The 27,682-nt window shown below is 44.1% G+C and overlaps 1 protein-coding gene across 2 annotated transcripts; it reads right to left on the reverse strand.

Moving 5' to 3' along the window:
* Positions 1-444: 444 nt before the first annotated feature.
* On the reverse strand, positions 445-27,550 carry LOC309401752 (sulfotransferase 1A1-like). Of its 2 annotated transcripts, none has more exons than XM_081970970.1 (9): positions 27,393-27,550; positions 26,643-26,795; positions 7,129-7,254; positions 6,533-6,630; positions 6,251-6,377; positions 5,193-5,287; positions 3,668-3,848; positions 1,098-1,229; positions 445-941 (listed from the first exon to the last, which is right to left on the reverse strand). In XM_081970970.1, the coding sequence occupies exons 2-8, from the start codon at positions 26,788-26,790 to the stop codon at positions 1,117-1,119; spliced, it is 888 nt and encodes a 295-aa protein (XP_081827096.1). In that variant the 5' UTR covers positions 26,791-26,795; positions 27,393-27,550; the 3' UTR covers positions 445-941; positions 1,098-1,116. The 2 variants fall into 2 exon arrangements, with proteins under 2 accessions (XP_081827096.1, XP_081827097.1); XM_081970971.1 differs by lacking the exon at positions 27,393-27,550 and adding an exon at positions 27,225-27,378.
* Between the last annotated feature and the right edge of the window lie 132 nt (positions 27,551-27,682).

The following is a 27,682-nucleotide window of genomic DNA, read 5'->3' on the forward strand; positions in this document are numbered from 1 at the left end:
GTTTACCAAGTCATTCTTCTGGTTTATTATTTATATGTGTTTAATTAAGACATTATTAACCACTGAATTCTTCCATAATCAAATAATATTGTATCTTTATGTATCTCTTCTCCCTTTATTATAATATTTAATTCTTTTTGATTCACTGTACTCAAACCTCAAAGTCCTTTTCTCTCATATTTTTTTCTAATCAACAATTCTTTTCCAAAGAAAGATATTCCTTTTCCATTTGCTAAGATCATATTCCTGGGCAGGCAGATCTTTTGGTTTCAGATAGGGAAAAAACAGAAATATAAAGCAGGAAGGCATGTTCAATCTTATATGCTTCTTAAACATGATCAGATTTCATGAAGATGAAAATAGATTATAATTAAAAGCTTAAGTCGTAAGTCACATAGTACTTATTTACTAAAATTCTATAAGACCAAAAGAAAATGAGTCACGTGACAGTTTCAGATGAGTTTTTATTCTGCAGTTGTTTACCTGGAATACAATTCCCATATAAAATCTGACTAATGTCAATCCACTACTTTTCAGTATTTGCATTTTTTCAAGTGATCTACCAAGAAACTAAAGATGAAGTACGGTAGTGAAATTTCAAGGAAGGAAGGAAGGAAGGAAGGAAGGAAGGAAGGAAGGAAGGAAGGAAGGAAGGAAGGAAGGAAGGAAGAAGCTACATCCCTTTCACAGCTGTAAGAACTAGAAATAAAAGAACTTAAACATCTGAATTTTTGCATTACAAGGAAAGAGGTCAATGATTAAAGAGGAGCAATATAAAAAAATGCATATTGGCGTTCGTTTTTATTCTTAGCATGGCTTTGATGTTAGTTAGGTCTTTCCATCACTTGATGGGGACGCAGTGGCATCTTGTCTTGAGCTTCATCTAAATACCATCTCAGCATCTTCAACCCATTCTCACAGGTAACAAAACCACATCCTCACTAAAATAGAAAAGAGATTAAACAGAGAATAATCTCTGTTTGGACCATCATACACCCCAAGAAGTATATGCAGTGCGCTGACGTATGCTCAGAACACATAGAAAGTGTTCTATAGAACATGTTGGGTTATTTTAATGTGTGTGAAAGAATACATACCCAAGTAGGAAAAGAACAATCATATCTCTGTTCGAAACTGCAGCGTGCTTCCTTTCATTTGCATCTTGTAATTCTCATCGAAACGCTCGTTTTGTGCCACTGTGAATTGGTTCTTCCAGTCACCAGCAACTCCTAATTTGAAGGGAAAATAATAGCCAATATTAGTTTCCTTGATCTTCTCTGAGCCTTGCAGACATTTCGTTACCCAAATAGATAATGTTCTAAATGTCGTTATTTTGCAAGAGAAGTCAATAATTTGTAGCTCAAGGTTGAACTATGGAGTCTTTTGTGTTCTCTGAGCCTGGTTGCTTACAGACATTTTATTACATTTTATTAGATATCATATATTTTCTGTTGCAACAGAACTATACTCAAAACTGGGTAAGGTAAAGTTGAATCCCAGCATGGGATCCATACGTAGCAAATCATTTGTTGGACCTCCAAATCATTAAATAACTCAAGTTTCACTGAAGGTATTGCCCAAATCTCTTGAAATGTTGGTAGCTTCTCATGAGCTTTAGAATGTTTTGTAGGTTTCGGTGAGATTTTTGATGAAGATCGCTATCTACAGTATATTTAAAGTATGTACAAAAACTGTTATGATTATATGATGACACATATTAACAGGAAAAGTTATAATTTTGAAATACCGATGTATTTAATCATTGCCTAAAACGCATAACATATGATAGCTGGAAAATTAATACAAATCTTTCTTCTCTCTCTCACCTTTCTGTCTCCTTTACAGTCAAGGCTACTCTTCTGGACACAGCTGGAATCGAGGTAAGGCCTGTTTCCCCAATCCAGTCTTTTCTTTTTTGCCTCTAGCCTGAGTGATAGACTCAAAAACTTTAAGTCAGAGTTCCCCAACCAGTGAGTCTTCACGAGAATGTAGAATACAAGAGGTCCACAACATACAACTACAATTGAGCCCAACATTTGTATTGTTACGCGAATTTTGCCCAATTTTATGAGCAAATTTATCGTCTTTCTTGCCAGAGTTGCTAAGTGAATGACAGCAGTTGTTAAGGTAGCAATGCAGCTGTTAAATGAATTTGGCTTCCGCACATTGACTTTGCTTGTCAGAAAGTCACAGAAGGTGATCATGCACACAGCAACCATCATATATGTGTCAATTGCCAAGTGTCTGGATATTGATCATATGATCCTGAGGATGCAGCAATGGTCGTAAGTGCAAAAAACTGTCACCTTATTTTTCAGTGCTATTGTTGTATTGCATTGTTCCCGCCAGAACGGAGGACCTTGGTGGAAACCACTATAGCTGAAGCAAGTATCTAACAGAGGTCTTCTAGTCCAACCTCTTGCTTGAGCAGGATATCCTATATCATTTCAGACAAATGACTGTCGAGTCTCTTCTTAAAAGCCTCCAGTGATGGAGCACCCACAACTTCTCAAGGCAAGCTGTTCCATTGGTTGTTTGTTCTTACCATTAGGAAATTTATCTTTAGTTCTAAGTTGCTTGTCTCCTTGGTTAGTTTCCATCAATTGTTTCTTGTCTTGCATTCTGGTGCTTTGGAAAATAATTTGATCCCCTTGTCTTTGTAGAAACCCCTCAAATACTGGCACACTGCTGTCATGTCTTCCCTAGTCCTTCTTTTCACTAAACTAGACATAACCAATTCCAGCAACTGTTCTGCAACTGTTTTAACCTCCACCTAATAATCTCTCTGCATACTTTCTAGAGTCTTAACATGGTTTTTGAGATGTGAAGGTCAAGGGCCCAGGTATAACCTTCTCTGATAATGACACATGTTAGTCTTCCCCAAGCCATTGCATTGCGCTATCAATCATGGTCATTCTTTCTAGAAAGTCTTGGAAACCCATACATGTATAGGTACTGAGCTTGATTGCACACGTACCATCACAAAGAACAGCCTATTTGCTTACAACAATATTATTACATTCTCATGGTACAATGAGGGAATGTAATATCTATCTAAGACAGAAAATGTCTATCGCATTTTCTCTCGAGTTGTTCAAGGTCATATTAGGAGCAGAAAGCTTGACTTGAAATTCCATAATTCCTGACCAGCAGAGCTAATACAGGTAGTCCTCAACTTACAACCACAATTTATGTTACGAGCCAAAAAATTATGTTGCTAAGTGAGACACTTTATCCCATTTTATAACCTTCCTTGCCAGAGTTCTTAATTGAATCATTGCAGGTGTTAAGTTAATCACACAATTGTTCAACGGCTTCCCCATTGTCTTTGCTTGCCAGAAGGTAGGCAAAGGTGATCACATAATCCTGGGACACTGCAACCGTCATAAATATGAGTCAATTGACAATCATCTGAATTTTGGTCACATGACCAGGGGGATGCTGCAAAGGTTGTAAGTGTGAAAAATGGTCATTAGTCACTTTGTTCAGTGTTACTATAACTTCGAACAGCAACTAAATGACCTATTGTAAACTAACTAACATTAAATGAACTATTGTAAAGACTACTTGTAATCCTGATGGCTGGTAAATCTAACACATTTGGAGCATGTCAATTTCGATAAGGTAATATAACTCCAGCCTCAGTTTGGCTATATGATAGGCTCACCTTTCCTCATGAAAGGAGAGATGGTGTGATCCATAACAGAAGTGGGAATGCTTTTGTAATTAGCCATTTGGTTCTGACTCATCTCTTTGAAGGAGGTGTGGTGTGAAATCTTCTTGACTAAGGTTTCATCAACTGGCCTCTCTAGGAATTCCATTACCTTTCGAATCTCCCGTTCTGGATCCTGTGTACAAAACAACAATCAAGTAGTGAAAGTCAGGAATTTTGGATTAGGAAGAGTTTTGAGGTACGGGTATATTATGTAATATTAAATAAATTAAAATAATAATACACCATCATTTGCAATTTGACAGCTATTACTTATCTGCTGTCTAGTTGTAATCTAGTAGAGAATGTTTCTTATTTCCTTATAATGCTTTGCAGTTAGACACATGTGCATGCAATTTTTAATTATGATTTTCCATTATGAGCCAATATTGTTGACTCAGCCTTCCAGCCTTCTGAGGTGGGTAAAATGAGGACCCAAAGCACTATTTAAGTCTAAGTGCTATTGCTGTATTGTATAATGCCATGCATGTCTAACCAAAGTTTAATGTGGAAGCAAAAGAGAACTCTCCTGAGGAGACAATTAGCATGGAGGAATTGAGAAGAGAGATGGGAATAACCGTCTTGTATTCAACTTTGGGATGGCTCTGATTTAGATAAAGTGGGTCTATTGAAATTAGTGAAATAAGCCATGGCTCTTAGTTTCTGTGGGTCTACTCTTAGGCATGTCTAAATGTAAATCAACTTTCAGGCCTACCTTTCTATAGATATGTAATTAGGAAAAGAACCTGAGCAATGTCTTGCTGGATAGCTACAAAGTAAAATAAGTATGTGGAAATAAAAGAAAACAAGCTTGAATGGATGACAACTGTTAGATAGGCAGGAACGCAGACAGACGCCGTGAGGCAAATTCAACTATCGTTTATTCACAGGCAACAAGAACTACAAAGTACAGGAGAGAAGCGGGAGCTGTCCCTGCCTGACAGCTATTTATATGGAGCTGTCAGGCAGGGCGGCCAATCAGGAAGCGGGGATTGCCCGCGTTTAGCCAGGTTGCGTCTTGTCCAATCAGACGTGACCTGGCTGTTGCTGGCAGACTCAGGCAAAGCTCCTGACGTCATTGCCAGGACTCTACACCCCTTCCACCCCAGCGAGGGCGCATGCGTGTATGTGGCGCATGCGTAATCGCGAAGATACGCTGGGCGGCGCCGGACCCGCCCAGAACGCCTCAGAGTTGCTGGAGTCGTCGGCGGAGAAGGAGGTGCCCGTGGAAGCTCCTCCCGCAAGGGAGTGGAGCTCCGGGCGCCATCTTTGAGGCCTGCTGCAGCCGAGGAACTGGGAATTTTTGGCCCTGGAGATACTACAGAAGTCCCATCCTAGTCCGCCCTATGGGCCATTCCTAAGACTTGTAGAACAGGAGAAAGCTATGCCCCATACCTAAATTTTAATGTGGGGGGGGGGAAGTAAAAATTATAGTAGTAGAGAATAAGAAGGTTAATAAAAGAAGAAGAAAGAATCTTGCCTCTTTCATGTCTTCATAAAAGAGGTAGAGAATCCTGTATTTCTTTGTGAGGTTCCACCAACCTTTGACGTGATCATACCAGGATCCAAAAGACACTGAGGAGAGAAATGGAATACTTGTGAACGATGGGGATTTTAGTGCAACAACATGGAGAAAGCTACAGTTTCCTTACTACTTATTTTGGTTCGGTGTACCAGAAGTATGAAACAGGACTAGAAGCTTTAGTAGAAATTTATAATTAAATTAAAGAACCATATACTGTATTTTTGGAATATAAGACGCACCTTTTTCCCCTCAAAAAAGAGGCTGAAAATCTGGCTGCGTCTTATACACTGAATACAGCATGTTTTGCTCCCCAAAACCCGCCCCTTCACCAAAATGGCCATGCATAGCTTGTAGGAGGCTTTTAGAGAGCTCCTGGGAGCTGGGGAGGGCAGAAATGAGCAAAAGAATGGGCCATTCTTTTGCTCAATTTTGCCCTCTCCCGGCTCCCAGGAGCACTCTATAAGCTTCCTAATGCTCTTTTTTTGACAAAAAAATGGGCCCGTTTTCATGAAAAATGGTCCATTTTTTGCTTGTTTTTGACCTCCTCACCCCACAGGAACACTCCACAAGCCTTGTAAGGGTTATTCATGTCCCTTTTTTGGGGGGGAGAAACTGGGTCCATTTTTGGTGAAAAACGGACCGTTTTTGGGAGGTTTGCAGAGTGCAAAACCTTTTTTCTTAATTTGCCTCTTCAAAACCTTTGTGCATCTTATATTCTGGTGCGTCTTATACTCCAAAAAATACAGTAATTACAAGGACACATTTGCTCACTCACAGAAAGGGCAACAACAACAAGAAGGTCCTGATCTGACCTTCTCATTCACAGAATTTCTGTGAAACATCTCACTAGTTCCAAGAGCTTCTACAAGGCTTCCCCCAAAATGTCACCCAGTCACCCCCATTATTTGCTTTGTTAGCTACAGGTAACAGGATCAGTATTATATTTTGAAGTTACCATATAAAGGAGGGTTAATATCAAGCTCAGTGCTTGGAAGGGTTTATTATCCACTTACCACTTCCATCCATAAACTTCTCCAGATATTCCTCCCATGTTCCAGGATCCGGGTGCACTTTTGCCATTTGGTAGAAGTAATAGTATGAGACAGCCACATCTTTGGCATTTCTAGCCACATAGATAACCTATTCGGTGACAAACAAGAATGTTAATTAAGCTGATAATGCATTTCAGTACTGAGGACAGGGTGTGTAATTATTTGCAGAAGATCCTTACCCAATAAGTTCTTGCATTCAATTGACTAGTTTTTCATGTATTAACGGTCCATTTTTTTTCTTACCTTGCAGTTCTTTTCCAAAAAGGATTTGGGGAGCATTTGGACAGGAAGGTGGGTTTTAATTAGACATGGACGGGGTGCTTCCTTGAGCAGTTCAATGCCTGGAAGAGGGTAAAGAATAATTGAAGAGACTTCTCCCATACTCCCTCCATTAGCCTATCCATACCACATGCATTCTGGATGGATTTGCTTGCAGATATCTCAACTAGCATTAGGAAAAGTATGAAGATGTCTGCAGGTAGATCTACTATATTATTTGCATCCTATCCCCTCTTCACAGTTGGCATTTCTATTCCAATGTCAAGTGCGAAAGACTAGGACCACAAATGAGCTTCCAACTGAACTGATTTATTACTCATGCCTATGCACAGATATCTACTCAACTAACAGCACTAGATTGGCAGTGGATGAAGGTCAACAGAATTCAAGAAGGGTTAGACTTAGTCCATTTGTGGCTATGCAGAGACTCTACCTCTATTGAGTCTGCCCCCAGGTTCTGCCACTCCTTCTCCCACATTCATCTCATAGACTAGACTTCCTCCTCCATCCCTCTGCTCCCAAATTGCTGTCTAGAGGGGAAGACACCTTTGATGTTTTACCTGTAGGGACATCAGGTACAGCAAATTCCAGGAAAGGGACTCGCATGTAGATGGGCTGAATTCTGCATTTTTCAAGACTGCCTTCTTTGTAGATCATGTCTACAATCTCACTGACCCAGGTGGTACCTGAAAAAGCACAAAAAGGTTGGACATGCTGAACCAAGATCATATTACAAGAGGAAAACAGGTTATTGCCTCAGACAAAACATGATTCTTGTTATAGCTACTACAAGTACACAATGGCTGTAGAAAGTCTACACACCCCTTTTAAAATGCCAGGTTTTTGAGATGTAAAAAAATCAGACCAAGTTAAATCACTTCAGAATTGTTCCACCTTTACATGTAAGCTGTACAATTCAATTGAAAAACAAACTGAAATATTTCAGGGAGGAAAAAATTAAAAACAAAAACCTAGAATAATGTGACTGCATAAGTGTTCAAACCCTCCTATGAGTAGGGAAGTGGCTGTGTTCAGAATTAATCATATTCATACTATGTCAAATAATAGTCAGTACACATGTGCTATCAATTAAAGCAGCTCTGATCAAGCCCATATGAACTTCAAATGTTGTAGTGGGTCCCCCCCCCCTAATAGTTACCCAGTTGCCTCTTACAGGAAAAGCCACGATCTGCAAAAAGCTTATAAAGCATTAAAGGCAGCGGTGGGATTCACTTACTTTCCCTATTTTTTTTTTCAATTGAATTACATAGCTTATGCAGATAGTCTTCAATTTACAACCATTCATTTAGTGACCTTTCAAAGGTACAACAGCACTGGAAAAAAATGACATGACTCTGTTTCACAATTAAAACCATTGCAGCATCTCCATGGTTATGTTATCAAAATTCAGTCGCTCGGCAACTGGCATGTATTTATGATACGGTAGTTGTAGTGTCCCGTGTGTGTGTGTGTGTGTGTGTGTGTGTGTGTGTGTGTGTGTGTGTGATAGGATCACCTTTTCCGACTTTCCGACCAGCACAGTCAATGGGAAAGCCAGGTTCATTTGACAACCATGTTACTAACTTAACAACTGCAGTGATTCATTGAACAACGGAGGCAAGAAATATCATAAAATGGAGCGAACTCACTTAACAACTGTCTTGCTTAGCAATGGAAATTTTGGGCTCCATTATGCTCATTAATTGAGGACTACCTACCTGTATGTTATGTTAAAGGTAGAAAAACGTGTGAATTGATTTATACTGGTTTAGTTTTTTATATCTTAAAACATGGCATTTTAACAGGGGTGTGCAGGCTTTCTATATATACTTTATTTTCTGAAGGTGTTTTCCCACTCAACACTTCATTCTTGAATTGTTCATAAAATTATATTGGAGTGAAATTGTCTACTCCAAGTGCCAATCAGGACTGGCAGCATCCAGGGACGTGCAGTCAGGGGAGGCAGAGCCTCACCTCTCTTCATGAAATAATAGTATATAATATTATATACTATATATATATATATATATATATATATATATATATATATATATATATAATATTCTAATATTATATACATCCGTCCGGGCGCGCCCAGGAGCTACGGAGGGCGGAGGCAGAAATGTCAGCGCTCCCGGATGACGAAGGCACGAAAGCGCCTTGGGAACGACGAGAACCTTCCTGCCTCTGCTGAATTTCGCGCGCTCCTCAAGGAGCGTGCAAAGTCCAGCAGAGGCAGGAAGGTTCTCGTCGTTCCCCAGTCGCTTTCGAGGACTGCAGAGCGCGAGCCGGCGGAGCACGCTCAGGAAGGCGGGGAATGGGATCATGTGTGCTGGAGGCTGAGGCAGCCTGAGCCTCCAGCACACGTGGTCCCATTCCCCACCTTCCTGATGACGTCACCAGCCTCACCAGCCATGAACCTCACCGCACGTCACTGTCCCTATCCATCTAAGATGGCACCTAAAATGTTTTTCTGGTTCTGCCCTTTGGTGATCCACCAGACTTCACTGTTACAAGTGGAGAAGCAAAGGTATTTTTTTTGCTATCATAGGTTAGCTTGGCTCTCTTCCTATAAATCTACTATGGATGCAAAACAAAAGCAATGGAGGACGATACAGATTGGGCACCAGGCAGAGAAAACTTCATGCTGATTCAGTTTTCTTCCAAGTCAAGGATGGCAGATAGCAGTTCAGATAAACAGAAGTAAAATAGTTCATTATTGGCAGGCCCAAGCATAAAGACCATCCAGTGAAATCCAATCATGTCCAAACCTGTATTTGCTTACACCTAATGGACAGAATCTTGCCAAACTAAAATAATAACCTTCTAACCTACTACACGTATCCTGAAAATTTACAGTGTGTGGGCTATCCATGAGTATGAGCTGTGGTGGCGTGGTGGTTAGAATGCAGTACTGCAGGCTACTTCTGCTGCCTGCTGGCTGCCTGCAATTTACCAGTTGAAATCTCACCAGGCTCACAGTTGACTCAGCCTTCCGTCCTTCCGAGGTGGGTAAAATGTGGACCCAGACTGTTGGGGGCAATATGTTGACTCTGTAAGCTCTGAGAGAAGGCTGTAAACAGGGGTGGTAGTCTATCGGTTTGGACCGGTTCGGGTGAACCGGTAGCTCCAATGATCAGCTGGGAGCAGTTCGCTTCAATGATCAAGTGAGCTTGCCCACCCGACCCCGCGCTTTACTGACCTACTGTCAGCCTCTGCTTTGCTTACTTGCTATCGGCTGCCATAGAAACGGTGGGGGTGGGGGCATGGTATTTGGGATGGGAATAAAAGGTACTGGAGGTGATACAGTAAAGGGAGTTTTCTTCTCACCATCTTCTGCGCATGCTGATGGCTGGTGTTTGGACCTGGTCAAGGCCAACCATCCTGCATACCAACGTAATGATGCTATCTGGAGATGCAAACCAACTGACACCTTAGAGAGTTGCAGATTGGATACTGGGGTGGGGATCATTGGGGGAAGGGGTTGGGAAATTGTTAGATATGTATGGGTTTGCGCCTTTCTGGCTCAGATCTTGCTTTACTTTCGCTGCCATCTTTTCATAACCAGTAAAAGTATTTTAATTCCATGAACAAAGTTTTCTTTCTTGGTTATTGAGGGAGGCAGGCCTGACATCTATATTTTCTCAGCTGATTCACTCAGCAGAGTGGATTGCCACACCTCAGCTATGTTACTCCCCAACAATAACGCAGATGGTAAGTTTTTCTTAAAACTGTGCACGTGTGCACAGAGCGCGCGCAATGCACGCAATCCCTGAATTGGTTGTTAAACCAGCAGAATCCCATCACTGGCTGTAAAGCAGGTGGGTAGTGGTATTTTGGCCTGGGTTTCAGAACCGGCAGCAACCTTGGCTGGCCATGCCTCAGAACCAGTTCCCCGGTCACCACTGCCATCATGTTGTTTAGTAGTGTGCTCATGTGCAGAGTTCACTGTAAATTGTTCTGCGCATGTGCGAAGAACAATTTACATTGAACTGCGCATGCATGTGCAGCTAACAAGTAGTAAAAGCGGGAGAAACCAACTTTGCTGTAAAGCACTGTGAAGTGGTATATGTGCTATTGCTACCCTAAACCTCTTCCCTACACCCTAATCCAGGGGTGTCCAAACTTGGGAACTTTAAGACTTGTGGACTTCAATTCCCAGAATTCCCCAGCCAGCTCTGCTGGCTGGGGAATTCTGAAAGTTGAAGTCCACAAGTCTTAAAGTTGCCAAGTTTGGACACCCCTGCCCTAATCCATTCTGGGACTGAATAATAGAATAACAAAATAATAGAATGGAAAGGGACCTTGGAGGTTTTCTAGCCTAACCTCCTGCTCAGGCAGGAGACCCCATACCATTCCAGACAAGTGGCTGTCCAGTCTCTTCTTAAGCTTTTAAGTTCCAGTAATGAGCACACATAACTTCTGAATGCAAGCCGTTCCACTGGTTGATTGTCCTCACTGTTAGGAAGTTTTTCTTAATTCTAAGTTGCTTCTCTCCTTGATCAGTTTCCATTCATTGTTTGTTTGTTTTATTTATTTATTTTGTCAAGCACATATGTACAACAGATAAAAGTATAAACATGATTTTGAATACATGAAAAGGGTAGGAATAAAAAGGGACATTAGGACAGGGACAGTAGGCATGTTGGTGTGCTTATGCACGCCCCTAACACACCTCTTAGGAATGGGGTGAGGTCAACAGTAGACAGTCAAAGGTTAAAGTTTTGGAGGTTAGGGGAAGAAACCACAGAGTCAGGTAGTACATTCCAGGCATTGACCAACCTATTGCTGAAGTCATATTTTCTGCAATCGAGTTTGGAGTGGTTTACCTTAAGTTTGTATCTGTTGCTTGCTTGGGTATTGTTGTGGTTGAAGCTGAAGTAGTCATTGACAGGTAGGACATTGTAGCAGATAATTTTATGTACTACGCTCAGGTCAGACCGAAGGCGGCATAGTTCTGAGTTGTCTAAGCCCAAAATTTCAAGTCTGGTGGCACAAGGTATTTTACTGCGGGTAGATGAATGGAGGACTCTTCTGGTGAAATATCTTTAGACTCTCTCAATTGTATTAATGTCTGATATGCAGTGTGAGTTCCAGACAGATAAGCTGTATTCGAGAATTGGTCTAGCAAATGTTTTGTATGCTCTAGTTAGTAGTACAATATTACCAGAGAAGAAACTACGCAAGATTAGGTTAACAATTCTTAATGTCTTTTTGGCAATGTTGTTATAGTGGGCTCTGGCACTTAGATCTTTAGAAATGAGTACACCAAGGTCCTTGACAGGATGCAAGTCGTCTACAAGATCATGTCCATCTAGCTTGTATTTTATGTTCTGATTTTTTTTTTTGCCAATATGTAAGACAGAGCATTTGTTGGTTGAGATTTGAAGTTGCCACTTGTTTGACCAATCTGACACATAGTCAAGGTTTTTTTGAAGGGGAGTAGCATTGTCGGTGGTGTTGAATAGTTTTACATCATCAGCGAAAAGAACACAGTTGTTTTTAATATGATCACAAAGGTCATTTATGTAAAGTATAAAGAGTGTTGGTCCTAAAATGCTTCCTTGGGGGACACCACTGTTAACAGGTACAGGATCTGATAGAGCACTTCCTATTTTGACCACTTGTTACCTGTTTGATAGGAAGGCAGCTATCCATTTATGTAGGAGTGCAGAAATTCCATAAGATTTTAGTTTTACAAGTAATTTGTCATGTACTACTGAATCAAAGGCTTTACAGAAGTCTATGTAAATTGCATCTATTGCTTTGCCCTGATTGAGATGTGTAGTCCATATGTTTTTACAGTGTAGTAGTTGTAGATTACAGGATTTTTCTGAAACCAAATTGTTTATTGGAGAGTAGATCGTTTGTCTCTAGGTAGAGGGTTATAGATTGGTTAATGATTTATTCCATGACTTTGCAGGTGATGTAACATAAAGAGATTGGTCTGTTTTTTTCAACTAGGTTGGGCTCTCCCTTTTGAAGATAGGGATGACCGTGGATTGTGATCCTTGTTTGGGCAGGTAGCTGGTACTGAAAGATTTTTCAAAAAATATGCTTAGAGGTTCTACTATTGCAGTGGAAAGTTTTTTTTTTCAGAAGTAGGTGTCAACTCCTGGCATTGACATGGGAGACAGGGAGGGGGAGTACACTCAATGCAGGAGTCGGATCTCAGATTACTGCTGCCGGCTTGGGAGGGGTGCATCTTAAAGGGGAATGTGACCTATGACACAGCCTAAGGGGAGGGAAGGAACAGGGGTAAAGTTCAGAAGTAAATCAAACACAGCACAGGCTTGACTGTGAACAGATCTTGCATAATGGAGCTCCTAATAAATCACTGGTTTTGTATTAGAAACTCAATAATTATGATTCAAGTAGGGCATATTTAGGAAATCTGACAGATGGTCAAGCCTGCTTTTAAATATCGGTGGTGCCTGGAGGGAACTCAGAAGACCATGGCAAACGGCCAGCTATCCCAAGAGAGTCTGATTGCAGCCAGAGTGCAGCCTGACCTCAGACATCAAACCTGAGATGGGTGAAGCAAGAGGAGATGAGTATTCAATCCCTAAAACAGCTAAAGTTGACCCCCCCCTAATGCCCAGAAAAAGGGAAAGGCCCTGAGCAAGCTGGGAAAAGTGGATGGGATGCTGGACTGGAATCAAACCAGGCCCCAAAAGCTCCCAATGGAGCCCCTGAGAAGTTCCATAGAGCAACGGAGGGAGAAATTTGAAGGCCTCTATGAAGAAAGGCCATTATGCAGGCCAAAAGAGAGGGGAGGAGCAGTGGATCCTCTTGAGGGGATGAGAAACAGACTGGAACGCAACCAGCTTTCTCCACCCATTAGAAGGAGGATGAAGCCAGTGTCTCTCTCACGTAGCAGGCAGGCTGCTCAGGGCAGACAATCTCCCCCCTCCCTCTAAACTAGAACTGAGGAGTATTTCCAGACATATCAAACACAAGCATACAGAGGCCGACAGGAGGAGAGAAGGGCAATGCTGATTGAACGACCCTGGTTCAGAGGAAAGTTTGATGGGGACAGATCAATTAGCCCTATTCCTTGACTCAGCTTAGATCCACCTAGAATGCTATGGACATCTCTACTCATCCCCCAGAGCCATAGTGAATACTATCTCAGCGGGACTAGAGGGAGAAGCAAGGGAATGGCTAGCAGCCCTCCACAAGAGGAAAGCCCCCCCCCAACTACAAGGTGTAGATGACTTCCTATGACTGCTAGAGGCCAGATTTGAAGAGGTGGGGGAGTACATGTATGAGGAAGATGAGCTCAGCAGAAGGGCCGCCCCATCAAAGAGCACATCCATAAATTTAGGAGAGTCATTGGAAGGCTACCCCCTTTACAAGAGCGTTTGTTAGTGCATTTTTTCAGAACAAGTCTGGACCAGCAGATTACCCAAGTAACTGCCTACCACGACATCCCAAACCGACTCTCTGTGGTTCCGAGTAGCAATAAAAGTTGACAGTGGATTGTGTGCTAACGACATGAGAAAGCCACCGGACATGAAAGAGAGAGGTCAACTTGATCTAAAATCACCTGGTTGACAGGGGCCTACAGCAATATAGTGGGCCCCGAAACCAGCTTCCTCTCAAAGTCCACTGAAATGCTATAGATGTGGGGGGATGGGCCACACAGCATCCGCAAGCATTACCCCAACCCCGTTGCCAAGGCCAGAGCCACCACCCAGAGCACGACTGGAACAGGGCCACAAATGGGCCACCCATGCATCCCAAAAGGCCCTCCAGGCTGCAGAGGTCCCTCCCCACTCAGATGAAGGCGGGGACTCCAGCAACAACAACCAGTCACCAGAATCCTATGACAGTGATGACAAGGGCGAAAACGACCCAATGGTGAGAGGAACAATTAACCTTTTCCTTTTTTCCAATATGCTCACAGGCCCAAAATCAGGAAGCCAGGGGGATTTTCAAGCCCTAATAGACTCAGGCTGCACTAGATGCTTGATCAATCTGACCACAGTCCTGAAACGGGGGATCAGAGTAAAAAGACTGGCCTACCCAATCCAGTTCGAACAGGTCGACGGGTACCTAATGGGAGACCCTATGCCACCCACCTGACTAACTTTTACAGGCAATTCATCCTCTCCTTTGCGAAAATTGCCAAACCCCGAACAGACCTCTTGAAGACAGGGAGCCCAGGAACAAAACCTCATCCGGGACAACTCTTACAGTGGGACCTAACTTGCCAAAAGGCATTCAAAACACTAAAAGAAATGTTTGCAAAAGAGCCGGTGCTGAAGCATCCTGACCCAGAGCAACCCTTCGTGATCCATGCAGATGCCAGCGACATGGCAGTGGGAGCAGTGCTACTCCAAAGAAACAACCAAGGAAACTTACAACCCTGCGCGTACACCTCCTGCAAGCTCCCAGACACAGAGGGACGATGGGCCGCGTGGGAAAAGGAGGCTTTCACAGTGAGATGGGCACTGCTGACCTGGAGATACCTGTTGGAAGAGAGCCAGAAACCATTCGAAGTCTGGACTGACCACAAAAATCTGGAGGTGCTTAGGACCCCATAGAAACTATCACCCAAGCAGGTCCGATGGGTTCAATATCTTAACTGTTTAGACTTCATACTAAAACACATTCCAGGGGGAGGAATTTTCTACCTAATGCCCTTTTCCACAGTACAAATGCGAAGGGGAGCAGGTGGTAGATGCCATCATTCCCTCTACCCAAATAGCTGCCCAAGTGACCACAAGATGACAATGCCATGACCAGCAAGACCAACCATCAGGCGACCTAATTACGAGACTCAAAACCGAACTGCTGGCAGACCCCTGGTTCCGAAACAACCAACATATCTTGACAAAAAGAGATGACCTCACATGAAAGGGGACAAAACTCTACATCCCGGAATTTCTATGCACCCTAATTCTCCAGAGGAGCCACGACGCCAAACTAGCAGGCCACTTTGGATTCCCAAATACTTAGCCCAGAGGCAGTTCTGGTGGCCCACATGAAGAAAGATGTGGACAGTTACATGAAAAGTTGCACCATCTGTGCCACAATGAAGAGGCGACCGGGAAACATCCCCCCTCCGGACTGCTGCAACCAGTAGCAGAGTCAACAAGACCACGGGAGAAGATTGCAATGGACTTCGATCAGTAGAGTTGCTGAAAAGTGGGGGAAACACGGCGATTTGAACTGTAATAGACCTTTCTCTAAATAGGCACATTTCATAGCCTGCAGCAGACTACCCTCAGCTCACAAGCTGGCCAAACTGTTCCTGAAGCACATCTAGCACCTGCGTGGAGAACTTTGAAGAATTATCTCAGACAGAGAGGTCCAGTTCATAGCTAAGTTCTGGAGGGAGTTCCTGTGGTCCATTGGGTCATCCCGGGGCCTTAGCTTAGCTTTTCACCCGAGCACCAATGTGGGGGCAGAGAGACTGAACGCTATGGTAGAGCAATACCTGAGGTGCTACGTGAACTATCAGCAGTCCAATTGGGCAGACCTTCTGTCTTTTGCTGAGGTTGCGTACAATAATGCTGTTCACAGTAGCACAGGATTAACACCATTCAAAGTAGTGAGCGGTATGGACTTTGTCCCAATGCCTGAGTATCCAAGGGATCCCCCCTCCTCAGTCAGCTTGACTGGTTGATGCTGAAAGCAATCTGGGAAAATGTCAAAAAAGCACTGGCTAAAGCAGCACAAACTTATAAGAAACAGGCAGATAAACACCGGGCTCCGCAAAGGCCATTCCAGGTGGGAGAGAAGGTTTACCTCTCTACAAAGTATTTGAGATTAAAACTGCCTAGCAAGAAACTGGGGCCAAAGTTTATGGGACCATTACCAATGCTAAAAATCATCAACCAGTCTCAGTGTAATTGAAACTTCCTCGATTCCTGGGGTTGATACACCCGGCGTTTCATAGTAGCCTCTTAAAACCCGTGATTGGATCCACTCTGAGACCACTATCCTGCGAGCCCCTGGGCCCTATGGTCATAGGAGGCCAAATCCATTATGAAGTTCAACAAGTCCTTGATTTGAGGTGGCACAGGAGACAACTCCAATAGTTAATCAAGTGGAAGGGCTACATGCATTACGGAGACTGGTTGGGCCATGAGGGGTGTGTGCCCCTTAGCAACTATGCCCACCAGGCTTCTGGGCGTTTCACCAGCTGAGAGCCCAGGGCAGGGGCGGGGGTGGTGGCAGTGGTTATTAGGGAAAGTCTCAGACCTCAGGAGGTCACTGTGCCTCAGATAGGCGGGTTTGAGTCCCTCTTTGTGAAGTGGGGCCTTGGAGCTCAGGTGGGCCTTTTTATTACGTACCTGTCTCCCTGCTACGTTTCATCGGCCCTGCCAGAGCTGCTAAATGTGTTAGCTGAATTGGCAGTTGATTTCCCCAGGCTCATGGTCCTGGGGGATTTCAATCTGCCTTCCATTGGCGAAACATCCGAGTCATGGCTTCCATGATGGCTATGGACCTAACTCAGTTAATTCAAGACCCCACCCATAATGGGGGACACACGCTCGACCTGATTTTTGTCTCTGGGCAGTGGATGAATGATCTAGATTTAGGTGATATTTCTATTCAACCCTTCTCATGGTCTGATCATTTCCCCATCAGGCTTGATTTCCATACCGCTACCCCTCGCCGCAGTGAGGCGGAACCGACTAGATGGTTCCGCCCCAGGCATCTGATGGACCCCGAAAGGTTACTGATGGAGCTTGGGACTTTTCCTGAATCCCTTGCTCACAATTCAACCGAAGCCCTAGTGGAAGCCTGGGATAGGGAGGCCACTGGGGCCTTGGATCGCATTGTGCCTTTGCGGCCTCTGACCCAGTGTCGATCCCGGGTAGCTCCCTAGTTTACTGAGGAGCTCTGGGAGATGAAACGCTGGAAAAGACACCTAGAGAGTGGCTGGAGGGCCAGCCGGTCCGAATCTGATCGAACATTAGTAAGAATTCATATTAAATCCTACTTAGTGGCGATAGAAGCAGCAAAGCGGCAATATTTTTCCGCTCTTATCGCGTCCGCAGATAACCACCCAGCCGCCCTGTTTAGGGTGACCCACTCCTTACTTAACCAAGGAACTGGGGAAGACCCCTTGCAGGATAGGGCTGAAGAGTTTGTTCAGTATCTGCAGGATAAAATCGCTCAGATCCGGACAGGCTTGGACTCTGACTGGGTAGATTCGGGCGAGCCGATGGGGATGAATCTTGAGGAGACAATCTGGGATGGGTTTGACCCTGTGACCCCCCGAAGGCATGGACAGGATGATGGGGAGACTCAGTGCTGCCACTTGTGTGCTGGACCCGTGTCCCTCTTGGTTAGTTTCGGCTTCCCGAGAGGTGACATGAGGCTGGCTCCAGGCGATTACCAATGCTTCATTGAGAGAGGGGTTCCTTCCCACTGCCTTGAAGGAGGCGGTGGTGAGGCCCCTCCTTAAGAAGCCTTCTCTGGACCCAGCTTCTTTAGCCAACTATTGTCCGGTCTCCAACCTTCGCTTTGTAGCAAAGGTTGTCGAGAGTGTGGTAGCACGTCAGCTTCCCCAATACCTGGATGAAGCTGTCTACCTGGATCCGTTTCAGTCGGGTTTCAGGCCCGGGTACAGCACGGAGACGTCATTGGTCGCGTTGGTCGATGATCTCTGGCGGGCCCAGGACAGGGGCTGCTCCTCTGTCCTAGTCCTATTAGACCTCTCGGCGGCTTTCGATACCATCGACCATGGTATCCTACTGCGACGACTCGGGGGGTTGGGAGTGGGGGGGCACCGTTTTACGGTGGTTCTCCTCCTACCTGTCGGATCGGTCGCAGTTTGTGTTGACTGGAGGGCAGAGATCAACCCCCAGGCGTGTCACTTGTGGGGTGCCCCAGGGGTCGGTTCTCTCACCCCTCCTGTTCAACATATACATGAAACCACTGGGTGAGATCCTCCGTGGTTTTGGGGTACGGTATCATCAATATGCTGATGATACCCAACTTTTCATCTCTACCCCAAACCACTGAAATGAAGCCCTCGACATGATGTCCTGATGCCTGGAGGCTGTGCGGATCTGGATGGGGAGGAACAGGCTCAAGCTCAATCCCTCCAAGACTGAGTGGCTGTGGTTTCCGTCATCCCAATTTGTACATCTTGTTCCATCTTTGATGATAGGGGGAGAAATTTTAGCCCCCTCAGAGAAGGCTCGCAATCTGGGAGTCCTCCTGGATATGCGGCTTAGTTTAGAAGAACACCTGATGGCCGTGACCAGGGGGGCCTTTTACCAGGTTCTCCTGGTACTTCAGTTGCGCCCCTTCCTGGATCGGGATGCTCTGTGCACAGTCACTCATGCCCTCGTCCTTTCTCGCCTGGACTACTGCAAGGCTCTCTACATGGGACTGCCCTTGAAGAGCACCCGGAGGCTTCAGCTAGTCCAGAATGCGGCCGCGCGGGTTGTCATGGGGTACCTAGGTGCTCCCATGTTACACCCCTTTTAGGCGGCCTGCACTGGTTGCCAGTTGTTTTCCGGGTGCGATTCAAGGTATTAATTATGACCTTTAAAGTGCTCCATGGCTTAGGCCCAGGGTACCTGCGAGACCACCTACTGCCACCAGTAGCCTCCCACCGTCCAGTGCGATCCCACAGAGTTGGCCTCCTCAGGGTGCCGTCGGCCAGACAGTGTCGGCTGGTGACCCCCAGGGCAAGAGCCTTCTCTGTGGGAGCGCCTTCCCTCTGGGATGAGCTGCCCCCGGAGCTTCGCATAATCCCCGACCTCCGGTCCTTCCGACGCACCCTAAAAAGTTGACTTTTCCAGCAAGCCGGCCTGGCCTGTTAATTTTAACTCATTTTAAAATGTATTGTCTTATAAATTCGGTTTGGTTTTTGTTTGGATATGTATTTCATTTTCTTTTTGAACTTTTGGGATGTGTGTTTTTTAATGTTGTACGCCGCCCTGAGTCCTTTGGGAGAAGGGCGGCATATAAATCCAATAAAAACAAACAAAAACAAACAAAACAAATATCCCTTATCAGAGGCATCTTGGGTAAAAAGTAATAATATCCAGGCTGATCACCTTATAGCAAAATTCCTTGCAGAAAATCCAGGCAAGCCTGGGGGAGGAACGCATCCCTAAGTTGTACACCTGTCCTCAAATTGCTTTGTTTTACACAGGTCACTTTTGGGAAATGAGGGGAGCCAGATGTCAATTTGTAAAGCCTTGCCATGACCATTATCAGGTTGGCATCTGAGGGAGGATTCCATGTATACCTTCAGTGAGAGTTGGATCTCATATTTCTACAACCTAGTTCGTGAATATGATCTATGATGCATGACAGAAGGGGGGAGATAAAGGGGTAAAGTTCAAATGCAATTAAGCAGAAGCAGTTTTGGCTCCACAGGAGTACACACCAGAATGTTGATCCTAATAAATGAATGGATTTCTTTTGAACTTTGTCTCGAGGCTCGTTAATTAATTAGGTCATCTTCTGGGAACTTCACAGGTTCACTGAGCCAGCCAAGTAACGGGTCACGGAGCCAGTCCTCTTCAAAAACAAAAAAAAAGATGGAACTATGAGACTGTGTGTGGACTTTAGCGGAATTAATGCAATGTGCATCACAACCTATACCCCCTCCGGCTCAGGAAGGACATGCTATCTCACCTGGCCAAGGGAAAAATCTTCACCAAACTAGACCTTAGAGAAGCATACTACCTAGTATGGATCAGGGAAGGAGATGAGTGGAAACCAGCATTCAACTGCCCCTTAGGGAGCTTCCAATTCAAAGTGATGCCTTTCGGACTGCAGGGAGCCCTAGCAGTGTTCATGCAGTTAATAAATGAGGTGCTGCATAAGCACCTCTACAAGGGGGTCCTCGTCTACCTGGGTGACATTCTGATCTACACAGAGACCATGAATGACCACATATCCTGGTCTGAAAGGTACTAGAAAAACTTCTGGCAGCCAACCTGTACGTCAAGCTATCAAAATGTGAATTCTACCATGCACGGCTAGACTAACTGGGCTACCGATATGTCAAATGAGGAAATAGAGATGGATCCAGCCAAAGTACAAGCTGCCCTAGGCTGGCAACCCCCTCACACTCGCAGACAGCTACAAAGCTTCCTAGGGTTTGTGAACTTCTATAGGCAATTCATCCCCTCCTTTGTGAAGATTGGCAAACCCATGACAGACCTCTTAAAGACAGGGAGCCCAGGAATGAAGCCTCACCTGGGACAACCTCTACAGTGGGACCTAACCTGCCAAAAGGCTTTTGAAACACTAAAAGAAATGTTTGCAAAGGAAGTGGTGCTGAAGCATCCTGACCCTGAGCAACCCTTCATGATTGAAGCAGACGCTAGTGACATGGCAGTGGGAGCAGTGCTACTCCAAAGAAACAACCAAGGAAACTTACAATTCTGTGCCTACACCTCCCACAAGCTCCCAGACACAGAGAGACGATGGGCCTCATGGGAAAAAAAGGCTTTTGCTGTGAAATGGGCACTGCTAACCTGGAGATACCTGTTGGAAAGGGGCCAGAAACCATTTGAAGTCTGGACTGACCACAAAAATCTGGAGGCTCTCAGGACCCCACAGAAACTATCATCCAAACAAGTCCGATGGGTTCAATATTTCAACCGTGTCAACTTCGTACTAAAGCACATTCCAGGGGAAGGAATTTTCTAGCTGATGCCCTCTCCCACATGCCTCAGTACAAATGTGAAGGGGAGGAGGTGATGGACACCATCATTACCTCTACCCAAATAGCTGCCCAGGTGACCACCAGATGAAAACTGCTGGCCATGACCAGCAAGACCAACCAGCAGGCGACCTAATTATGAGACTCAAAACCGAACTGCTATCAGACTCCTGGTTCCGAAACAACCAACACATCTTGATAAAAAGAGATGACCTTGCATGAAATGGGACAAAAATCTATGTCCCGGAATTCCTATGCACCCTAATTCTCCAGAGGAGCCACGACGCCAAACTGGCAGACCACTTTGGATTCCCAAACACTTAGCCCAGAGGCAGTTCTGGTAGCCCGGCATGAAGAAAGATGTAGATAGTTATGTGAAAAGTTGCACCATCTGTGCCACAATGAAGAGGCGACCAGGAAACACCCCCCCCCCCGACTGCTGCAACTAGTAGCAGAATCAACGAGGCCGCGGGAGAAGATAGCAATGGACTTTATAGTAGAGTTGCCGAAAAGTGGGGAACGCGGTGATTTGGACTGTAATAGATCTTTCTCTAAACAGGCACATTTCATACCCTGCAGCAGACTTCCCTCCGCTCACAAGCTGACCAAACTGTTCCTAAAGCACATCTACCACCTATGTGGAGTACTTTGAAAAATTATCTCAGATAGAGAGGTCCAGTTCATGGCTAAGTTCTGGAGGGAGTTCCTGTGGTCCATTGGGTCATCCCGGGGCCTTAGCTCAGCTTTTCACCCGAGCACCAATGAGGGGGCAGAGAGACTGAACGCTATGGTAGAGCAATACCTGAGGTGCTATGTGAACTATCAGCAGTCCAATTGGGCAGACCTTCTGTCTTTTGCTGAGGTTGCGTACAATAATGCTGTTCGCAGTAGCACAGGATTAACACCGTTCAAAGTAGTGAGCGGTATGGACTTTGTCCCAATGCCTGAGTATCCAAGGGATCCCCCCTCCTCAGTCAGCTTGACTGGTTGATGCTGAAAGCAATCTGGGAAAATGTCAAAAAAGCACTGGCTAAAGCAGCACAAACTTATAAGAAACAGGCAGATAAACACCGGGCTCCGCAAAGGCCATTCCGGGTGGGAGAGAAGGTTTACCTCTCTACAAAGTATTTGAGATTAAAACTGCCTAGTAAGAAACTGGGCCCAAAGTTTATGGGACCATTCCCTATAGTAAAGATCATCAACCCAGTCACACTGTAATTGAAACTGCCTCGATTGCTGGGGATGATACACCCGGCGTTTCATAGTAGCCTCTTAAAACCCGTGATCGGATCCACTCTGAGACCACTACCCCGGGAGCCCTTAGGCCCTGTGGTCATAGGAGCCCAAACACATTATGAGGTGCAACGAATCCTTGATTCGAGGTGGCACAGGAGACAACTCCCATACTTAATCAAGTGGAAGGGTTATCCCTTGTCAGAGGCATCTTGGCTAAAGAGTAGAAATATCCAGGCTGATTGCATTATAGAAAGATTCCATGAAAACAATCCAAACAAGCCTGGAGGGAGGGCGTAGCCTAAAACCCTATACTTGTACTTGTTTTTGCTTGCACGGGTTGCTTTTGGAAAGTGAGGGGAGCTGAATGTCAACTCCCCATGTTGTCATGGGAGACAGGGAGGGGGAGTACATTTCACACATACTATTGGCTGAAGTCGGATCTCAGATTACTACAGCCAGCTTGGGGGGAGTGCATCTTACAGGGGAATGTGATCTATGACACAGACTGAGGGCAGGGAAGTAAAGTTCAGAAGTAAATCAAACAAAGTACAGGCTTGACTGTGAACAGATCTTCCCTAATGGAGCTCCTAATAAATCATTGGTTTTGTATTAAAAACTTGACTTGATAATTATGATTCAATTAGGGCATCTTTAGGAAATCTGACAGTAGTCACATAGTCCATCAGGTACAATAGATAGATATAGTTTTAGACTACATAGTGCCCTTTCAACATTATGTTCTGTAAAATCGATATGTATTGGCTCATCATAATCATTGTAATTGTTTACAGTATGACTGGGAAATATTGGTTATGTGTTGTTGCTGTTTACAAAGACTGAGCCAAAGAACATGTTAAAGAGATTGGCTTTAATGGTTTCATCATTATAATCTTTATCGTTTGGCCCTTTTAGGGGTTAGATGGATCTCAAATCTTTAAGTTTGTTCATAAAATTATAGGTGGTATGGGGGGGGGGATTTTGTGCACAGAAGGTTTTCCTCTTGTTTGATGTGATAATTGGTATAATTTATTTGTTGGCATAAGTTTTTGTAGCAGCTTTTAAAGTTAGCTACGTAGTTAGTTTTATTTTTTCACCAAAGAGATTTTTTTTCTGGATTGTAGCTTTCTTATTGTTATTGGTAATTTGTTTTTTTCTGGTCTTGGAGGTTATTAGTGGTATGTAAAGTTTATTGATTCTTTTGATTTCATGCAAGAACATATTGTAAGGGTTGTAGCAGTATTATAGCCAGTGAATAGAATTTGCCAATCAGGAGATGAGAGTTCATTGTCTATGAGATCATACTTGGCTTTTTTAAAAGTTATAAATGGGAATCCCATCATTATAATGATTTTTGTGAGGACATCATATGTTGAGACAAAAGTCAATCATGCTGTGGTTGCTGTTGGAAAAGAGTTCATTTATTTGTAGTCCATACATTGAGTTTGAACTGTTGCAGAAGATAAGATTAAGGCAGTTGTTGAGTCTAGTGTTGTTAGTTACTAGCTGATCAAGTCACAGATTAGTTACAGCATTGTACAGGGTTGCATGTATGGGTTCAGTTGTACATTTGTTTAGGTTCCAATTAATAAGTGGTAGGTTGAGGTCACCAAGAAAGATTATAGGATCTGGGCAGGAGGCTGCCCATTGTTTCTTGCTTTGCCTTCAGGTGTTTTGGAAAATAGTATGATTCCCTCTTCTTTGTGGCAGCCCCTCAAATATTGGAACACTGCTATCATGTTTCTCCTAGAAAGGCCCAGAAAAGGCTAAATTAAGAGTCTGCACAGTCTCTTAATCTGGGTCTTTGTCTGGGAAAGCCCTGCTTTGCCAAAATGCATATCCACTGATTCTCGATGTGCATATGTCCAGTGGCATAGCGTGGGGGGTGCAGGGGGGTGCAGCCGCACCGGGCGCAACATTGGGGGGGGGGGCGCCCGCACTCGCAGCTCTCTGCCCCTGCCTGGCTCACTCACTCTCTCTCACTGCAGTGCTGGCTGTGTGAATCCGAGCCGAGCCGCCGGGTCACCGCCCACTGTGGAGGGGTGTGTGTGCCAGCAGTCGTTTATGATGGTTGTGAGACAACATATAATAGCATGGCCCATGCTAGGTTACTACATTTGTAGATTTGTATTCATAGACCTGCTGAAAATGTGGAGAATGTGTAATGCATGTTCGCACTCAATAAAGTGTTTGAAAATAAACTTGTATTTAGATGCATTTTACTTTAATTACATCAGTATTTTCATAACAAACAATACATGTGCTTAGGGGGTAAGGGTTTCTTTAACTAATCTAGTGGAAGAGACTCGAGTGCTAAAATCCACGGGTTAGGGGGCGCAAATTACTTGCCTTGCCCCGGGTGCTGACAACCCACGCTACGCCACTGCATATGTCATCTATCACCTTCAAAACTAGAGCTCACTCAACTCCAATTTTGTGAGGTAAAAGACATAATATTCAGATTGCATCATCTTAAATAATGAGAAATTTTATTTCCTCATTCCATTTCCAGTTTAAATAAATTAGACTATTGTGTTTAGAATTGGCTGTTCTGCCTTACATCTGTCCCTGGTACAACTAGAATAACCTTAGCTGCTTGTTCTCCCAAATTTTGGACTGAGCAGAAGAAATGTCCAAAACCCAAGTTTTTCTTTAGGATGAAGAAGAGACGACGCTGATCAGAGTGGGGAAATGTTCTTCTAATGCGTTTCCTGAGTTGTAAAGAAAGTGACCCATATAAGTGATAACTATGACAGGATGGCATTTGCAAAATGGAAAACATTGTTTTCAGTGAGGAATTGAGGTCAAGGAAGAGAACAGGAGGCTGGTTCATCTGTCTAGGACAGGAGTCCCCAACCTTTATGGGTTGGTGTCTCCGCAGAGAGGGGGGAAGAGGGGAACTGGCCTATGCAAGTGGTGGTCATCCCACTGCTCATGCAAGTTGATTTGCAGGCACACACTGGCCCGCCACTGGCCGGTCGAGCTGACTGCATGCCTATGCACATGCACCAGCCAACAGTTCACACAGCTCACTTCCGAACTGGCCACAGCACAGTAGTCGGTCAGAGCCTGGTGCTGGGGACCCCTGCTAGGACTATCTGCTTTTCTGAGCAGTCATGAGCAAAGCAGCTCTCCTCCTACTAGAAGTGGGATTTTTATGCCCCATGCACAGGAAAGAAACTTAGAAGGGAAGGTGGACAAGCAGGCAGTGGAAATGCATACTAAACACGCTGTTCTCCCTCATATGCACCACTTGAAAGGGCAGCCTCTAGTAGCTAACAACAGCATATCAAATTAAACATTCCACCCGGTTTTCTTATCAAATGAGAGTTCTGCTAATAAATATTTGGAAATTATCCAGAAGTGTCCTGCTGTGAAGTCTTGCCTGCAAATTCGTGCTGATTATGTCTCTTTTTCACATGTGTGCTTAGGCCACATATTAGCCAAAATGTATTTTAACATTATAAATCACAAAATAGTTCTATTTTATTTTAAATTGCTTATCAGCTATGCTGAATGCACTTAGGTCTGATTAACAGTTAAAAGGCCAAGGCGATTTCAAGAATTAAAAGAAAAAACATTAACCTGAAAATCAGACTCTAGCCTATGCATATTTGCAGATGAGGCTTTCAATGTGAAATTTTATTGTTCCATTTATGAACTTTTACCGAGAATGTGCTTCTTTGGTCAGTTTCTTTTTTTTATCTCAACATTCTTTGTGTCACTTTTCTTTGCAAAGTAAAACTAGTAAAGGCAGAAAGTTGGAATAGCAACCATTTACAGTGCAGTTCCAAATCTTTTCAAGCAACATTGATATTCCCTTTTGTAAAATCTAATCCTTAACAAACCTTAATAGTATACTATAATTTAGAAACAAGATAAAATATGTTTTTGCAAAAAAGAAAATTAGTAGGTAGAAAAATGTCTTTGTGATGTAAAACGAAGGACTATAAATCATTGGGATGCAGATCAGATGTAATGTAAGTTGATACGTCTCTTTTCAGGCATGTATAATCAGCCTCTCAAAGAAAAAGTTTGCTTTGGAAACTTCCAGGCAAAAAGCTGCCTGGAATTTATTGTCTACTTTGATAGAACAAGGAGAAAGTAGAGAATTGGAAATTATCCACACATGAATGACCAGCACTTTTATACTCTGTTTAAGAAAATGAAGTCAAACACATCACTCACCAGACTTGGGGTATGTAGAGATCAGTAAATCATCAGGATGTGCTTGGAATCTTTCCACTTCATCGTAGACTTCTGCAAAATACTTTACCATGGGGATCCCCTTAACAGAGACCAATGGAGGGCGCGCCTCTTCTTGTTCTGGCTTCATTTTGGCTGAAGAGGAGAATGGCATTCTGAGGAAATGCAACTCTTTTCACCCAGAGTTAAGATATTTGCCACCCAATCCAGCAGCTATCCTGTATTCAGAGCCTAGTGAGAACGGCAGCTGATAGAAGCACCCCCAAATGTTTCAGAACATCTGACATATAGAGATAGCCCTATCACCCTGGACACAGGATTGACAAGTCAACTGGAATAGGCAGATAGTAAGGAAGACAGAGAGAAGGAATAGGGGGGGGGGGAAGCATTCCTCTAACCTTGTTATCTAAATATGCTATATTTTCAAATGTTTTCCTAAGAAGCTACTAGTGTGGCGTCTATTTACTGTTGAGGGAGTCATGGGAAGCGTGAAAAAAAAGTTCAAGGGATAATCAAACCAGCTTTACTCTTGTCCCTCCATTTAAAGAAAACAGCAATGCTCACCAGTTTGTACCCGCAGATATTGAAGAAGAAGGGGGGTATTAAGACAGCCCCTTCACAAAGAACCCACAAATTATGGTTGAAAACTTTTGTTTTACATGACCCACATTCTTCCTTCCTTTTGCAGTGTGCAGCCAAGCAGGAAGAGTCTTAGCCGTCTGGAATATTTACCTTGGCTTGGATGGAGCTGGCTGATCTCCTGGTGTGCTTTGGCTTGGAAACTGGAGCAGAGGCGGATAAGCAGAGCAGCTTCAGCCTCTACTGAGAGGAACTGCGAGTATTTAAGAGGAGCTGAATTCAGCCTTTCTGATCCAGCCAAATAGGGAGGGCCTTGCCTTTTGAAACACACGTTTTGTAATGCTTGGCACAATCTTTGATATTGGGTTGGCTGGGAATCAAATTATTTTTTTAAAAGTTGCTGGCACGGCATTCAAACTTGCCTGAACTTCTTTTCCTCTCAA

This window comes from Natrix helvetica (assembly GCF_964273705.1).
Source record: "Natrix helvetica genome assembly, chromosome: Z".
NCBI lineage: Eukaryota > Metazoa > Chordata > Lepidosauria > Squamata > Natricidae > Natrix > Natrix helvetica.

What these genes read in the sequence shown, in the direction of transcription:
- LOC309401752 (XM_081970970.1), bottom strand. Translation starts at nt 26,790, where the DNA reads ATGAAGCCAGAACAAGAAGAGGCGCGCCCTCCATTGGTCTCTGTTAAG. An exon ending in GAAGTTTATGGATGGAAGTG is followed by an intron (nt 5,288 to 6,250) that starts GTAAGTGGATAA and finishes TTCTCTCCTCAG; the next exon opens with TGTCTTTTGGATCCTGGTAT. An exon ending in CTCTCCTTTCATGAGGAAAG is followed by an intron (nt 1,230 to 3,667) that starts GTGAGCCTATCA and finishes CCTTCAAATTAG; the next exon opens with GAGTTGCTGGTGACTGGAAG.